The following is a 17488-nucleotide window of genomic DNA, read 5'->3' as shown; positions in this document are numbered from 1 at the left end:
TATTAACGTTTGATAAAACTTGTTATCTTTTGGGAGTGTCCACACTTGTTTTCCTTTCCGATAAAGATACATAGATCAACAAATCAGATGGGGCTAACCAAGACATTCCAATCCAGTTTTCTTAGTTGAGAAAAGAAGAATTTCCGGTTTAGTTTCTGCTTTACCCACCCACACCTATGCACCTTCATGCCACTGAAGATTATATTTAACATGCTTAGCTGGAGATTTAACAATGATGTGTTCCTTTCAGGGAGGGAAATGGCTGAAAAGGAGGAAGAAAGTTTCTGCTGAGGGACGATGAACAGAAATTAAAAGAAATAAAGTAAGTGGTCTTGTTTTCATTTCAGTTGTAAGCGTAAATGCTTGTTTTTTGAAGCTGCCAGCTTAACTTTGTTGATGATTATTGAAACTAGGTATTACCATGTATGATATTTAAGGAATTACACTCTGTTAATGACCCTTTAAAAGCAAAAAGAACAAAGAAATGGCTTCTGATATCATCATTATCATAATAATTTGCATGTATATCAATTCCAATGATATCCTTTCTGACTGTGGATCATTCATACATATACCTTCCTGCAGGTTAATTCAAACCGCTTTGTCCCTACTCAGAAAGGAAGTGTTGTACACTGCAATAAACAATCTTGTATAAGTAGGGAATTAATATGAAAATAATTTCCATATATTTTAAAACTCAATTTTATTGATATATTTTTACCATGGGCCCCACAGGGTGTGCTTGGAGTCTGCTTATGGTTAATAGCTATCTTTCTGCAGTGGATGGCTTCTCCTTACTTTGAATTCTCTTTAGTATAACAAGTCCCATGGCTTGTATATAGTTATGATAATCTTTGGTTGTTCCTTTTGTAGTGGGAAAGTAGACTTAGTGGTTAATCTGATATATAACTGATATTCAAGGGCATTTAATCACCAACGAATTGCACAGGACTCCTACATATTCAGGCATCCAAAACCAATTAGATTCCAGAATATTCAGCCAGTCAGGAATCTCAAACTGTTAGGTAGGAAATGCTGGTAATTAGAGCTATTGTTATACCTTAATGAGCATTTGGTTATTCAGTTCAGTAGTTGCATTCATTTGATGTGTAACATGCACTTGATGCTCACAGTTCAGTTTCTGCTCTACAACAATCTGAACTGTCATGGCCAAGAATGCAATTCTAATTTCATTGTTTGATTGCACCACTGCGGGAGCAACATTTTGATTATCTCATGCAACATAATTTCTATGTTCTAAAACCACTGCTTGTCTTGAGACTCAACAGACAAAATAGATCTGATTTTACTGTGCATTGGTTTAGATGATAACACAAGCTGTGTTTTGATCTTTTGGCTGTATCCTATATTTTTGAAAGGAACTGGTATATCTTTACCAGTAGCTCACTTAGATTAATTGATAGCTATTGAGCCCAAAGCATACAGCATCAGAAATCAGAAAGAATGAATGCAGGAGGTTAACATTTGTATTATTCATTTTTGTATAAAATATCAAATGCATACCTGACAGGAGATTTGGAATTAAGTATATAAAACATCCAAAGCAACATCATTTACATATTTTTAATCCTAAAACCACACACCAAGAAGTGTATGACCTTAATATCTATGGGTTTAAGGAATTTATAACCCTCTAACTGCTGTACTACTTCTCAGTCTGGTTGAGTGCTGTAGTTCCTAGTAAGCCTAGGAATAGTCTAGATTTTCCTCTTAAACCCCACTGTGAGCTTTTGCTGTTCATATTGATTTGTAATATACAATAACTTAATTATTAAAACATTTTTATTTATTTATTAGGAAATTTATTTGCCATCCATCTTGTGTCCAACAACTCTGGGTGGCTTACAATATAAAAAAAATAAAAAACATTAAAATCCTCAGTTATAATATAACAAAGCAGATAATGATCATGAACCAAAGATGGTAAAGAAGGGAGCCAGGTACACAGGGGAGGGAGATGGGATTAGGTTTTAATTAGCCAACCACTTCCTGTATGAAGTTCCCTCCATTGGGGAGAGCCAGGTCTTAAGGCTCTTATGAAATGTCAGGAGGGTGGGAACCAATCTCACCTCAGAGGGTAGGATGTTCCAGAGGGCAGGAGCCACAACAGAGAAAGCTTTTCTCCTGGATCCCCGGATTTTTATTTAATCTCAACCCCCCCCCCAAAAAAAAAACCCCTCCCAGAAGCAAATATTTAAAGACCACAGGGTAGGGAGAATGGAATTCCTTCTTAAATGTGCTTGGCATATTGTATCGGTATATTGCATATGGTTTAGGGTTGGCTTTTTGGATTTATAATTTCCTTAACTAAATTTTTATTTTCATCTTGTTTTATTTACCTGGCATGCTACCTAGAGTCATTCTGGACTTGGACAGTGCAGAAATTAAATGGAAGGAGGGAGGAAGAAAAAAAAAAGAAAGAAAGGAGCAGTGTTAAGGAAATTTGCCAATGGGGCAAAAGATAAAGGCATGCTGTTTTGAATTCCAGGATTGCTGGGAGCGCAGCACAGGCATCCCTCTATTTAGCTATACCCCCCTTCCTTATTGGTACAAGTTCTGCCACAGTTCTTCTGTGTTGGTAAACTTTAAACCAATATGATAATGCAAGATAATGCAAAGGGGAGGGAACCTAAAAACAAGAGCAGAGGGAATGTCCCAATGAGATTTAATGATCCAGAAACTGAACTATTAAGAATGATTAAGAATAGATCTAGACACAATGTACCCCAGTACCTGTTGAGATTTAGGCAATTAACAGAAGTTCTGAGAAGTGTGAACAGGAAGAATATTAAAACAATGTATGCCTGTGGTTAAGTAAAGGTCAGTCCTAGTTGTGATTCATCTCAATCTCTTCAGTAATGGAGAAAAACAATCTTGTAATGCTGACATGTATTAGTATAACAATGGGAAAAGAGGGACAAAAATTCAAGAGTAGAGGAGCATGAAGGAAGAAAATAGAAGAGCCATTGTCTTTTTTAAACCCCAAGATGGTTATGAATAAAAAAGGTGAAATGAAAAGACTCTTTCCTTCTTAGAGCTACAGTACTATCAAGTTACAGAACTAGTAGAGAAAATATAGAGGAATATATTTTAGAGAATTTCCATCCTTCCAGGGCTGGTAATGTGGTCAATAGGTATTGTAGCACATCTGAGTAATGATAGCAGGTCTTTGAATGTGTACTGGCCAAAGGAGAAAGTATGCAGCTGGATCAGCATGGAGTGCAGGATTATCAGTATGCTGATGATACTCAATTTATATCTCTGTCCCACTTATCCTGGTGAAGTTGTTAAAGTCTGCAATTTGGGGATTTTCCTGAACTCTCTACTCCTGCTTGAGAGGTGGCAGTTGTAATCAGGTGGCTTTGCACAGTTTTGTCTTGTGTTTCAGTCACTCATGCCTCAGTCGCTGTTTGAATTATTGCAATGTGTTGTATGTGAGACTGCCCTTGAAAACCTTCAGGAAGCTATAATTGTTGTTGTTGTTGTTGTTAGTTGCAAAGTTGTGTCTGACCCATCGCAACCCCATGGACAACGTTCCTCCAGGCCTGCCTGTCCTCTACCATCTTCTGGAGTCCATTTAAGCTCATGCCTACTGCTTCAGTGATAATTGGTGTAGAATGTGCAATTCAAGGTGCTGGTTACCATATGGCATAGGAATGGATTATTTGGGGGATTGCTTTATCCCCAATATATCTTCCCCTTGTACACTCCAATAGGAAGAGCCTCTTGTGAGTACCTTCATTGGAATCTTGTGGCATCCAGGAGGTACACATTCCAGTGTCAGCTTTCCTTTTCACAGTGAAATGCTCAACCATGCTGGCCTTTAGGAAGTCCGTCAAGGCCTGGCTCTTTCCTCAGGCATTTTGGTCATGACATGTTACAGTCCCAATCATATAATAGTGTTATTTCTGTTTGGATTGGCATTTAATTGTCTTTTTGTTTCATTACTGCTTGTAGGTTGTGTACTGTGGTTTTATATTCTTTTCATTAGGCTTTATTTGATGCCTTACTGTTTGTCAGTTGCCCAAAGTAATTTTGGCTGATTGGTTGGCCACATAACTGTAACAAACAAACACTCTCTGTGGGCAACTTATAGAAAGACAACAAAAAGATTAAAATTCCATTAATAAGAAGAAAGATAAAATACTAAAAACCAACCCAGTAAAACAGCATTAAAAACTAAAATATTAAAAGTCTTGGGAGATTTATTTCATATCACAGTAAACTGCTAATTATGCACTGATGACAATGGATGATCTAGGAATGCAGAACATGCTATAAGAGATACTCCCTATCAAGCACATACAAGCAAGAGCGGCCATGTTCTCAGCTAGTTGCAATTTCTATGCCATCTTCCATGGCCACCCATGAAGTTCATGATCCCTGGGAAGACCTTCTGGAATTGTGAGTGGGACTCATTATGTGGCTTTTTGCCGCATAACATAGTAATTAAAATACCTCAAAGAATTAATGGTATTAATTAGTGAAGGATGTTTATACCGTACTCACAATCTGTTTTAACAACTATTTTACATCTTTATCTCCTGGAAAGAAAGCTGAACTTTCTTACTAAGGAATGCTCTGAGAAAAACTATTCTTGTGTTGCTGGGGAAATAGCACTTCCTATTTCCAGCACTGTTCCTTGATTACAGTATTGAGTGTTAAGATGCAGGTATCTTAACACTCAACACAAGTGGATGCTATTAGAAGCCAAGATAAATCAGGGATGCAGCTACCATCCTGATTTGGTGTGGACCTTGGGTTGCCAGAGAGGAATTTAATCTTCACACCTGCCTGGATTACACATTTGTGAACCTTCACAGTAGGAGCACTGCTAGAAGGAAGCGGATTTGCTTTTGAGGCAAATCCCACAAAACTTACCATTCTTTATGCATTTGGCTGATTCATATTCACAAGAATAAGCATTTCCTAGAAAAGTATTCAGCAGATTTGGAAGCACTCCCACTTTCTACAATATGGGAACATGAGAGAGGCTGGGGCTCAATGGTAGAGTGCTTCTTCTGAATACAAGAGAGGCAGTTCAAGCCTGGCATTGGCAGCTGGGGCTAAAAAACCCTTCTGTTTAAAGAATTACAAGAGAGGCTGACAGACAGGAAAGCCAATTCTGGGTTAGAAGGGCTGGCAATTGAGCTTTGCATAGGGAACTGCCTTTACAGAACAGAGCAGAAAGGCATGCTTCTTTTAAGGGATGATCCTAATAATATAATAAATTATATTCTGGATGCTCAGAGAAGCCATTGCTTTGTATTAGTTTAGAATTTGACTAGCTATTCCCAGTGCAAAAAATAGACATTGAGGTATGATTTAAATTCAGGTTGTATGAAAGGTGATGGTCATCTATATGGCGATGTCGGAATGTAATCAGCTTCTTGTAAATGATTACGTTGTTTCTCTTTCCAGCTCACCTTTCCTGGGCGATGGCTACTATAGCCTCATCAGGCATCACTGATGCTCCCAGAGGCTCCAGTAACATCACAACAAGCGCTGTGCTAACCACTGCCCAACCCAGCTTCATTGAAGGCCTTATCAACAAAATTCCATGTGAGTCAATTCAAAGGTGTGATAGAATAATTCATTCAATAATTTTATTATGTGTTGCTCAGTCGAGAAACTCCAGAAGGTCCAATTCATACCTAAGTTGGATTTCTTTTGCAACGAGTGATTGGAGGCTTATTATTAGTTTTTTGTTTTCATCCATTCAGTCATGTCTGATTTTCAGAGATTACCTGGACACGTCCCTGTGATTTTCTTGACAAAGTTTTTCAGAAGTGGTTTGCCATAGTCTCCTTCCTAGGGCTGAGAGAGAGAGAGTGACTGGTCCAAGGTCACCCAGCGGGCTTCATGCCGAAGGCAGGATTATAATTCACAGTCTCCCAGTTTCTAGTCTAATGTTAGCTCCACCAGATACAATTACTTAAAAATATACTAAAAAAATACATTTTTTACTAAAAATACATTTGTTAAAAAAAGATAACCATGAATTTAAGACTTCCAAAGAATAGTGTGTGTGTGTGTATTTTATTTATTTATTTTATTGGATTTATATACCGCCCTTTCCCGAAGGACTCAGGGCGGTTTACAGGGTATTTAAAACAAGGAATACAAAAGTTAAAAACAATTAAAAAAAATTACATCAATCCCTGAAAAAATAAAAACCCCAATTAAAATTCTCAGCCTGGGCCAGAGAGCTTGAAGAGGCAGGTCTTCAGCTCCCGGCGAAATGAACGGAGGTCGGGGGCAGTCCTAAGCTCCACGGGCAGCTGGTTCCAGAGGGCAGGCGCACCCACTGAGAAGGCCCTCCCCCTGGGTGTTATCTGCCGGCAATCTTTTACCGGCGGCACCCTGAGAAGACCCTGTGGGAGCGCACTGGACGAAGGGAACTTGATGCTGGCAGCAGGTGTTCCCTCAGATATCCCGGACCCAAGCCATTTAGGGCTTTATAGGTCATCACTAGCACCTTGAATCTCACCCGGAGGGCAACCGGGAGCCAATGCAGCTCGTGGAGTAGAGGTGTTACATGGGAGTATTGGGAAACCCACATCACAACTAGCACGCTGGCCAATTTAGTGTGGTCTATGTGTCCTCACTGAAAAGAAAAATAAGGCCCTATCATCAAATTGGTTAAAATTGCCTAAAATATACATACTCTATTTATAAATTTAATCCTTCCTCCCAGGTCTGGACATACCGGGCATTCTTTCTCAAGTATACAAGCTGCTCAAAGACACAAGCACATGCCTGTATTCCTTTCCTTTTCCCCCAGCAGAAACAGCCACAAAACAGGGGGAAAATGGAGATGGACAGGTTGTTGGGAAAATATAGCTACCCTGGGATATGAAAGAATGGATGGAAAAATGGATGGAAATGAGAAGAGAACTGAATAGGGAAAAAAAGGAGCGAGAACTTGGTTTAGGTATTACAAACAATGGTGAGAATAACCAATATTCCCCTCTAAAACGGCAGTTAATTAATGCTTTGCAACTGAGATGTCTGCAGCCATTTGTCCCTGTTGATCCAGCTTCTTTTAGATTAGAGAAGAAGACGTCCACAATTTTAAATTTCAAAATTGTTTTAGAAATATAAAGTAGAACACAGCTGGTGATGTAGAAACTGCTAAACAATTCCAGTAAACCCTGAAAGCTTTTATTTAAGGTCCACTACTCCTACATCAGCTTGTATTTGATAGTTAGCCCTTGAGATTTGTATAGAGAGGAGAAAGTAGAGACAAATTGACTCCATTTTGATACTCTTTCATATGGCTCTGAAGACCTGGTTTTGCCAATGGGCCTGCCTGGGGAACCCAATGTGAGATGGAGCCCATCAAGTGGCTTATTGGATTGACTGATTGTTGTTGCCAGGTAGGGGGGAGGTAATTGATTTTTATTGTTTTTTATATTGGGTTTTTTGTCTTTGTAAACTGCCTAGAGTCACTGAGAGTAACTTGGGCAGGTGTATAAATTTTCATAAATGAATGAATGAATGATTGTCTATGCCTTTACATTACATTAAGCCATTATAGAATGAAGCTTATTTATGGCTTAAAGTGGCGGCCCCCCAACCTTTTGGGCACCAGGGACCGGTTCCTTGGAGAGAGGTTTTTCCATGGACTGGAGGGGGCGTGGTTTTGTGTGCTGCCTGCATCCCATGAAAGGGGCTTTGCTTGTGTGTGTGCGGACCGGTTGCTGGCATGCCATGGACAGATGCCAATCCATGGACCTCGGGTTGGGGACCTCTGGCTTAAAGTGTCAGATGTGTCATGGTTAATCAAACTACAGCCTGATCTGATGTATGAAAGTAGGCAGAATCGTAAATGTGATTTAAAAAACTCCTCATTTGTAAACCCGCCTCGATCAGATCATTTTAGCAACAGAAGAGGAGTCTTCCTTGCATGTTCCTAACATTTTACATAGTTGTTTATTCTAGAATATTATTCTGTTCTGCTATTCAAGGAGAAATTAGCCGTTCATTTGATTCCCATGGCAACATACACGTAATGCCTGGCAACCTGGTTGAGATTATACAATCAGTCTTTAAAAGTACTCCTGGACTGAACTCAGACTCTCCATTCTGAAACAATAGGATTGCTGGGACAGCTTGCCAGGCTCTTTTTTTTTTTGACACAGTGAATGAGAGAAAGCATCTCCTCCCCTTTTCAGTTCTAAAGGACAAAAATGTTTTATTAATGTATACAAACAGAAGAGCATTAGCATCATGGGCCAAGGTATCCAAGCCTACCTTCTGCACGTTCTGTGATCCTCCTCATTCATTCTTTTCTGACCCATTTTTGCTTTCATCCTTCAGTGGTATTAAAAAGAAATGCAAGCATGCCTTGAGGATGACCATAAGATCTTACAGAGAAATTGGAAGACTACGGGAAAGGAAAAAAGTCACCCCTACCAAATAGATGTCATGCACGAATACGCTGTTACCACAAATGTGTTTATGCATTTACTTTTTAATCTTTTGCTAATTGACTTTGGCAAGATAAGATGAAGGAACAAATTATTTAGCTATTGGGAAGGTGGCATTAGACGTAGAACAAAAGTCTTTTTTTTTAAAGAAAACAAAGGGAACTGACTAAATAATTTACTATACAGTACCTTCTTGGCATAGTGATTATAAGAGTTAAAATATAATTTATGGTAATTCCTACTATTGGTGTCCTTCCAGATGTGCTAGACTCTAATTTCTGATATGGTAACCATGACAGTCAATAGGCATCTTGTCTGAGGGTAATGGAAATGGCAATCTAACTCAGTCTGCTCCCAAATGCAGTTCAAGGTGTTGCTTATGACCTTTAAAACCCTGAATAGCATAGGTCCAGGCTACCTGAACAGCTGCCTCATTCCGCTAGAAGAAGGATCCTGGAGCACAGGGGAACTACCAGAGGACTGGAAAAGAGCTGATGTAGTTCCCATCTTCAAAAAAGGGGGGAAAAATAGATCCAGGAAACTACAGACCTATCAGCCTGATCTCAATACCTGGGAAGATTCTGGAAAAGATAATCAAACAACAAATCAGTGACCACCTAGAGGCAAACAAAGTCATTACTAAAAGCCAACATGGGTTTGCCAAAAATAGATCTTGCCAGACATATCTTATTGCATTCTTTTACCAAGTGACAAAATTAGTGGACCAGAGGAATGCTGTGGATAAAATTTATTTGGACTTCAGTAAGGCATTTGATAAAGTAGATCACAACCTACTGCTTGATAAGATAGAAAAATGTAGGTTAGACAGCATCACCACCAGATGGATTCGTAGCTGGCTGACCAGCCGTACTCAGCGTGTGGTCCTCAATGGAACTGCATCTACATGGAGGGAAGTGTGTAGTGGCGTGCCCCAGGGCTCTGTTCTAGGCCCAATGCTCTTCAACATCTTCATCAATGATTTGGACGAGGGGATAGATGGGGAACTCATCAAATTTGCAGACGACACCAAGCTGGCAGGAATAGCCAACACTCCAGAAGATAGGCTTAAGATACAGGAGGATCTGAACAAACTGGAACACTGGGCACTATCTAACAAAATGAAATTCAACAGTGAAAAAAGTAAAGTTCTACATTTAGGCAAGAAAAACCAAATGTACAGGTATAGCATAAGTGGTACCCTGCTCAATAGTAGCAACTGTGAGAGGGATCTCAGAGTCCTAGTGGACAATCAGTTAGATATGAGCCAACAGTGTGCTGCAGCTGCCAAAAAAGCCAACACAGTGTTAGGCTGCATTAACAGAGGGATAGAATCAAGATCACGTGAAGTATTAATATCACTTTACAATGCCTTGGTAAGGCCACACTTGGAATACTGCATCCAGTTTTGGTCACCACGATGTAAAAAAGATGTTGAGACTCTGGAAAGAGTACAGAGAAGACCAACAAAAATGGTTAGAGGTCTGGAGACCAAAACATATCAGGAACAGTTGCTGGAATTGGGTATGTCTAGTTTAATGAAGAGAAGAATGAGGGGGGGAAATGATAGCAGTGTTCCAATATCTCAGGGGCTGCCACAAAGAAGAGGGAGTCAGGCTATTCTCCAGAGTGCCTGAAGGCAGGACAAGAAGCAACAGATGGAAACTAATCAAGGAGAGGAGCAACCTAGAAGTAAGGAGAAACTTCCTGACAGTTAGAACAATTAACCAGTGGAACAACCTACCTCCAGAAGCAGTGAATGCTCCAACACTGGAGGTTTTTAAGAAGAGACTGGACAGCCATTTGTCTGAAATGGTATAGGGTTTCCTGCCTGAGCAGGGGGTTGGATGAGATGACCTCCAAGGTCACTTCCATCACCATCATCATCATCATCATCATCATTATCATTATTATTATTATTATTATTATTATTATTATTATTATTATTATTATTATTATTATTATTATTATTATTATGCCTGTCCTACTTGTGCTAGCAGAGAGGGCCTACTTCGAATCCCGTCAGTCAAAGAACTCCAACTGTCGGGATCCAGAAGATAAGCCTTCTCTTCTGCAGTGCCTGCTCTTTGGAACATCTTACCCACTAAATTAAGATCCACCCCCACCCTCCATTCCTTCCACAGAAGCCTGAAGACTGGGAATCAAATGGGGGAGTTCCACACTTGAGGTGGCTGTAAGATTAATGGCACACTCGATCTCCCCCTACTTGCTCTCTGTTCTCCACCCATCCACCTTTTGAGTTATCATATTGGTGTATTCTCGTTGTGTTCTTTTGTCATTGTTTATTTTATTGTTCTATTGTCCTACTTCTGTTTATACCCCTTTCATTTTCTTTTTTTAAAATTATTGTAAGCTGCCTTACAGGGCAAGATGGGCGGCAAATAAATTTAACAAATAAATAAATAAATCTTTGGTGGATATTAGGTTAGGTATTAATTGTTGTAAATGCTTAATTCTTTGACCTAACAGTCTCATCCCCTGTACTGCAGATAATTATTATGATTTGCCACCATTTGGAAGCGATACTAGAACCTCCAAGACTTTGTCACTGTCCAGAAAGGATTCCCTGATTTGCATTACATGATTTCTTTCCTCTTCCTTGTTTCCTGCTGCTGAAACAGTACCCAGATGGGCTCTCATAGCAATTGCTGTAGCAGCAGGCCTAGTCCTGCTACTTTTCCTTATCTGTATCATCAAGTGCTGCTGCTGCAAGAAGAAACGCAAGAAGAAGGAGAAACTCCACTTAGCAAGCATTAATGGTGCCTCCACAACAGCCAGCTTGGTAGGTACTGTTCACTTTTAGGATGGAATAGCATTTTGCTTTTTAAGTTCAAGTTTCAAGAGGACTTTAAGCCCTGGAGAACTTTCAATGATTTTTCAGTTACAAGACAGCTTGGCTTCTAGCCTTGAAGTACAAATACATGGCAAGTGGATAGGAAAACAAGATGGATACAATCATTGGTGGGATTCAAATATGTGAACAACTGGTTCTCTGTGTGGATGCCACTTCTCGAAGTCCATTCTGGGCCTGGGCAACAAAAAATTAGCTACTGCTTCTGCTGAACTGATGTGAACCAGCTGAATCCCACCACTGGATACAATCCAACTGATCCCAGTTAGGGGTTGAGCCAGAACTGGCAACCAGGGAGTCAAAAAAAATCAAATTGGTGGCCATGAATGCATAATCAAAGTTATGATTCATATTAAGAAATGCACAGAGCTTCAGTTGTGCACTTGTGTCTGCCATCTTGACTGTTTGATCATTCTGTGCAGATGTCCCTGGTAGCTAAGTGATTGGGAACAGTTGATATGACAGAGAAGCTCAATCTGGGACTGTATTAGTATCTGTGATGGATTATTAATGAAATCATACGCAGGTCTGATTTTTACTGCTTGGCTCCAAATACCTATTTCTTAGCACAGGTGCTCCACAGTTAACAACCATTTGTTCAGTGACCATTCAAACTTGTGATGGCACTGAATGAGGATACTTATGACTGGTCCTCGGGGGTCTGGCTGACACAGTGGGCAAACTGGGTGCTTAGCAAACACCCCAGATTTCTGACCAGCACAGTGTCCCACAGTCATGTGATTGTAATCTGCAATCTCCACTTCTGTCTTCCCACAAGCAAAATCAATGAGGAACAGGCAGAAAATCAGAAGTTGTGGACACATGAGGTCCTCACTTAACAACCCATGAGGATTCACTTAACAGTAATAACCAGGAACTGCTAGAACTGCTATCACTAAGTGGCATCATCATGTGATATCACACTTTACAACTGATTCACTTAGTGATGGAAATTTCAGTCCCAATTACTGTTGTTAAACAAAGACTACCTATAACACATTTTCAAAGCACAATTTTTCATTGCCACTGATAAGACTTGATAGATTTTGAATTTGTTTTGGGTCTCCGAGAACTGAATATAATACAATAAACACCAAAGGGTTGTTCTTATAGAGAAAAATAGGTGGGATACGCCAAGTTCCTGAATGTAACATGGCATACAGTATATACAGTCAACCCAAAGTCAGTCACACTTCATAGACCATTGATTATATGAATTGCATTGAATGTTTGAATGAAAGGTCCCAATATTTTGATGTAGGTCCAGCCTGATTTGGAAGACATTGAATGTGGACTGGATGATGAGAAACGTGGACGGCTGCAATATTCCCTAGAATATGACTTCCGTCGCCAGGAGGTATACTTTCCAAATCTCATGGTGACAAATTTGCACTCCTCTTTTATTACAAAGCAATATTAAATAGCAATAATTTTCCTTCCTGCATTTCACATGTTTTGTTTTCATATGGGCAACTTCGTATGTCTTCCTTTATTCTACATTGATTCTTTCATCCAGTTTTAGAAAAGCTACTGTCTTATTGGCAAATGCTCATAAACTGCATAGCTTCTGGGTTCTTCCTATTTATTATTACTTCAACAGAACTTAAGGGAAAAGTTGAAGCATTCACTGAAACCGATATGGGTCCAGTGTTTTGACTGACTGCGATTGCTCAATAGGTCTTTATTCCCCATGATGCTTGGGCAACACCAGCAAGCAATCAGAGAACGATCAGATCTTGGCAAAGGACTGATGGTAAAGTCTTCTACTAACAGATCCTGTCACAACTGTTTGGGACAAAAAAATAAAATAAAAATAGATCTAACATGCAGCCAAGCATGTTTTGAACCCTCAATGACTTAGGTAAATTCTGTGACTTAATAGGCAAGTTAAGGTTTCTCAAACCAAGTGACAGAAACTAGAAGTTTATTGAAGGATGGTGTTGTGCAGTAGGGAAACCAATACAGTGGAAATAAACCCAACTGTTCCCTAGAGTCAAATTTTATCCAGAGGATCTAATGTCACAACTTTTACGAACTTTACTTTTCTATTTTGGTTTGCTTCCCTACTAGCCCATTTCTACAGATTTGCAAACTTGATACACTCTGTCCATTTCAATAGTTTCATATTTTTGAATTGATTCTCTAAGCTGAAGGTTGGACTGAAGCAGGCAGCAGATCTAAAGGCCATGGACAGTGGAGGTACCTCTGATCCCTACGTGATTGTCTTCCTGACATCTGACATAAGGAAGAAGTATGAAACAAAGGTTCATCGTAAGACACTCAGCCCTGTTTTCAATGAGAGCTTCATTTTTCAGGTAGGAGGCAAGGCCATCTGTAAGTTCATTGACCTGATTCAGTTCAGTTTGGTATTCTTAAAATTTAGCTTAGAAGTTTGCAGAAATATTCACTAACAAAATTTTCATTGTTTTTTCATGCTCTTGGTTAGTTTAATTTACTTTAGCATGATTTGTGATGTTGAGTTTACAAACCCTGTCTTCTATTAAAATCACTTGTAGACTTCTAGTTCGTGACTATATCTGAAAGGATAATCCAACAAGTCACAGATTGTGTAGTTATCTACAAAACCCTTAATGGAGTAGGGCTTGATTCTTAGAGGAACTGCCTGTCTATGATACTCCATGAGGCAGAGTGGATGTGCCTTGGATCCTTTTGATTAAGTATTATCATCTACCAAGACCTAAGAAGCATACCTTGTTTGTTGTGGCATCTGTAACACCATTCCCTCACTCCAAAATCCCTACTGGTCCCACCCTGTTGGAAAACCAATGTTGGAGAACCAATCTTGGGCAAAATGAGTCTTGGACACAAGTTTTTGACACCATTCTTACTTTGCAGGATGATTTTCCCATATTACACAGATTCATTGCTTCATAATTTCAGATAGACATGGAATTCCATCCATTGGTAGAAGTGAAATTGCCATTCTCTTTTTACCCCATCTCTAGGTCTCCCAGGCAGAGGTGACTGAAGCTGTACTGGTCATGCAAGTGTATGATTTCAACCGCTTTTCTAAACATGACATAATTGGTGAGGTGAGTCTGCCTCTTGTGGATGTGGACTTACAGCATGTAATGGAACAATGGCTTGATTTGTCTCCAGCTGGCAAGATAGAGGTACGTATCTCAGACGTAAGGGGAGCATTTTTTTAAAATTGAAGTGATCTGGCATCTTATTCATTCTGGGCAAGGGAAGCAACTCCCAGCTTCATTTTTATGGGTCAAAAGCTTTCCAAAGGTATATCACATGGACATGAAACAAATGTTTTGCCTTGAGTGGTATTGGTTGTTACTTCAGATACAACAGCAATAAAATGAGAGTGATAAGCTGAATAATTATTTCATTTCAACTACTCAATTTTCAGAAATGGAAAAATAAGAAGCAAATAATTTAGATGCCTTCCTTATTAGTCATCTCACCCTCTCAGTGCCAGACCTCTTATGGATCCCCAGGCTGAAAAAAAACAACACACCGAAATAACTCTGACCCCAATCACAAAATACCTGCTCAGCTTTGATGTAGAAAATGGAATAAAATCTCACAAAAGTTCATTATGAAACTCTGGAGCTGGGGAAGGAAAATGCAGACTGGTTTTGTTTAATTGAAGAGTTAGATCTTGGTGCTGATTCACTTGACCAGTCAAAAGTGTTCTTTCAAGTTTAATTATGCAGATTGCATCACTGTACTGTTATAGGAGTTTAATTATATGGGAGTTGTTTCCCATGCTGAAAGTTTTGTAAATTCTTCTGCATGTGGGGCATATGTTGCCAAGGAAGGAAGGAAAGATCTTTTGTAAGGCAATATAATACTGTAGGATGTATGGAAATTGAAGGGGTTATAGTACCCCAGATACTGCTGAACTGTAATGTTTAGTTGTTGGGCAATCTGGCTGGGACTTCTGAAAGTTACAGAGTACACAACATCTAACTGTCTCCCCTCCTTACCTGTAAGGTAAAGTTAGCAGTGAGAGCGTTTACTCAGTGTTTGTTTTCAGACTAGGCAGTCCCTGTGAAAAGAGATTAGACTAAATTACTCTGTTTTTTCCTGCTAGTAAAGAAAAGGTTTTTCTTAAGCAAGCTTTTGAGAGTAGGAAAAATGGCTTTGTTGTTTGTTTTCACCCTGATTTGTGAGTGTGTGAACCATTTTATTCTGTGTACTATTAGCTGCCTTGGGCACCATTATTTGATGGAAAGGCCGGGAATCAATACAATCATAAATCTCTTCATTTCCTGTTGTGTGCAAAATATTGTGACACCCCAATCAGATTGTAAACTTTGATAAATCACCAAAAAGAGCAGATGCTATCACAACCATTTACATGATATAATGTTAAATTCACCATCTTTCAACAAATTTGAATGCATTGTTACAATTTATGCACAGTTGATTATACATTCATGATAAGGACACTGTAACTATTGGCAGGTGCAGAAATTCACTTGATTTGATGCTATAGTTTTTACAGTACAGTGGTTAATAAGGCCCCTAAAAGTGACTGAGTCATTAAGTCTACAATTACCAAGGTGAAGAAAATTCCACTGGGTATATAAACATTCGGAACCTTCAAATTTCTCAGGCTGTGATGTTTGTTTATTTTAATAGTCCTTAACTTTTCTAAAAAGAGTTGTCTGAGTGTTTGAAAATGAAGATCATTCTGTCTTATAAAATAGGGGAAAGCTAAAGGCAGTGCTTTTTTTGTCATAGAGCACACCAGAATGGAGTTCCGGCACCTTTTTTCGACAGATTTTCCAAGTTTTAAAAGTAACTTTTGAAAATTTGATGTTTGGTCCACGTGGACTTGAATTGCCCTGTCGAGCATAGCAGGTTGGCGGCAAAATCATTAAAACGATGCGGGTTGCTTGTATGTTGAGTCCAATGCATGCATACTTCGTCCACGCTGGTTGTGATGGCACTGCTCGGCTTGTAGCACTGCTCGGCTTGTCATAGGTCACGTGGTTGCACGCTGAATGCTTACTGCGGGCGGCAACTGTTATATTTTGTTACACAACTGATGTATGTGGGTGTGTGTACAATGATTGACTATGTGCGAAAGGTAAATAACTTCTTTATCTTAAAAAATCATTGGTGAATTTAAAATCTTTTTAAAATTTTTCGTGTAAAATTTACTATGAACATTTGCCTTAAATACAATAAATTAAATTTACGTTAAGAACTGAATATATATTTTTTTAAATAAAAGATGAACAAGATGTGAGTTCCGGCACCTTTTTTCTTACAAAAAAGGCACAGGCTAGAGGAATCTTTGCTAGCAATTTCAGCTGTGAGAAACGTTGTGAGAGGAAAGCTACGTGGAACTGTGGAAGTAAAGACTAGAGCTAAAAAACCAAGAAAAATCTCTGGTGGAACTACTTGAAAAGTAAGAACTACTTGCAAAAGAGTACCCTCTGTGAATCACCAACTGAAAAGTTGAGCAACAGATAATATAGCACTGTTAAGGCAACAATGATCTGCATGGGTAGTTGTCAAAAGGACTTCCTTTTTCTCATCACAAAAATTATTGTATAATATGTACCAAAGCAAAACTGAGACTATTGAAACATTTTGGAATAAAATGGTTTGGACTGATGAAACAAAAAACAAACTGATCATAACTACATAAGATACATTTGAAGAACAAGATGTGGAAGGTTTAAAGAAAAAAGCACTCTGGCAGCCATTAAGCATGGTTCTGGTCCTATTATGTTTTGGAGCTGAATGGCAGTCATTGACCCAGGAAATTCTGGGCAGGTAAAAGGAAGAGTTGGTTCAGGTAAATATCAATGTATCCTGCAAGTTGATGTCCCACATTTCAATGAAGAGAGTGAAATGGAAAAGAAATTGGTTATTTCAGAAAGACAAAATATTAAGCTCATTTACAAATCAGCCATGACTCGTTCACAGAAAACATAGGTAAAGGTTTTAGAATAGCCTTCACAATCCCGAAATTTAAATATTATTGAATAACTGTAGATACATTTCAAATATGAAGCATATGCAAAGAGACGTAAGAATATGTCTGATGACTCCTGCAAGGAAAAACAGAAAACATTTCCAAAAATCAAGAAAAGAAAGACTTGTACTTTGCTATACAAAACATTTGGAAACTCTTATTTCTGTCAAAGAAGATATTACGAAGTGTTCAAACCTT

At 39.0% G+C, this 17488-nt stretch overlaps 1 protein-coding gene across 1 annotated transcript in view; it reads left to right on the top strand.

Moving 5' to 3' along the window:
• Positions 1 to 139: 139 nt before the first annotated feature.
• SYT8 (synaptotagmin 8) overlaps positions 140 to 17488 on the top strand; it is a 51494-nt gene continuing 34145 nt past the window's right edge. The window contains exons 1-6 of the mRNA XM_081313161.1: positions 140 to 322; positions 5443 to 5583; positions 11093 to 11253; positions 12584 to 12679; positions 13470 to 13637; positions 14289 to 14456. Coding sequence (XP_081169287.1) covers positions 5460 to 5583; positions 11093 to 11253; positions 12584 to 12679; positions 13470 to 13637; positions 14289 to 14456 — 717 coding nt within the window. The 5' untranslated portion in view covers positions 140 to 322; positions 5443 to 5459. The remainder of the gene's footprint in view (positions 323 to 5442; positions 5584 to 11092; positions 11254 to 12583; positions 12680 to 13469; positions 13638 to 14288; positions 14457 to 17488) is intronic.

This window comes from Vipera berus (genome assembly GCF_964194415.1).
Source record: "Vipera berus genome assembly, chromosome: 1".
Classification (NCBI taxonomy): domain Eukaryota; kingdom Metazoa; phylum Chordata; class Lepidosauria; order Squamata; family Viperidae; genus Vipera; species Vipera berus.
This window is presented reverse-complemented; position numbering and strand designations above follow the sequence as displayed.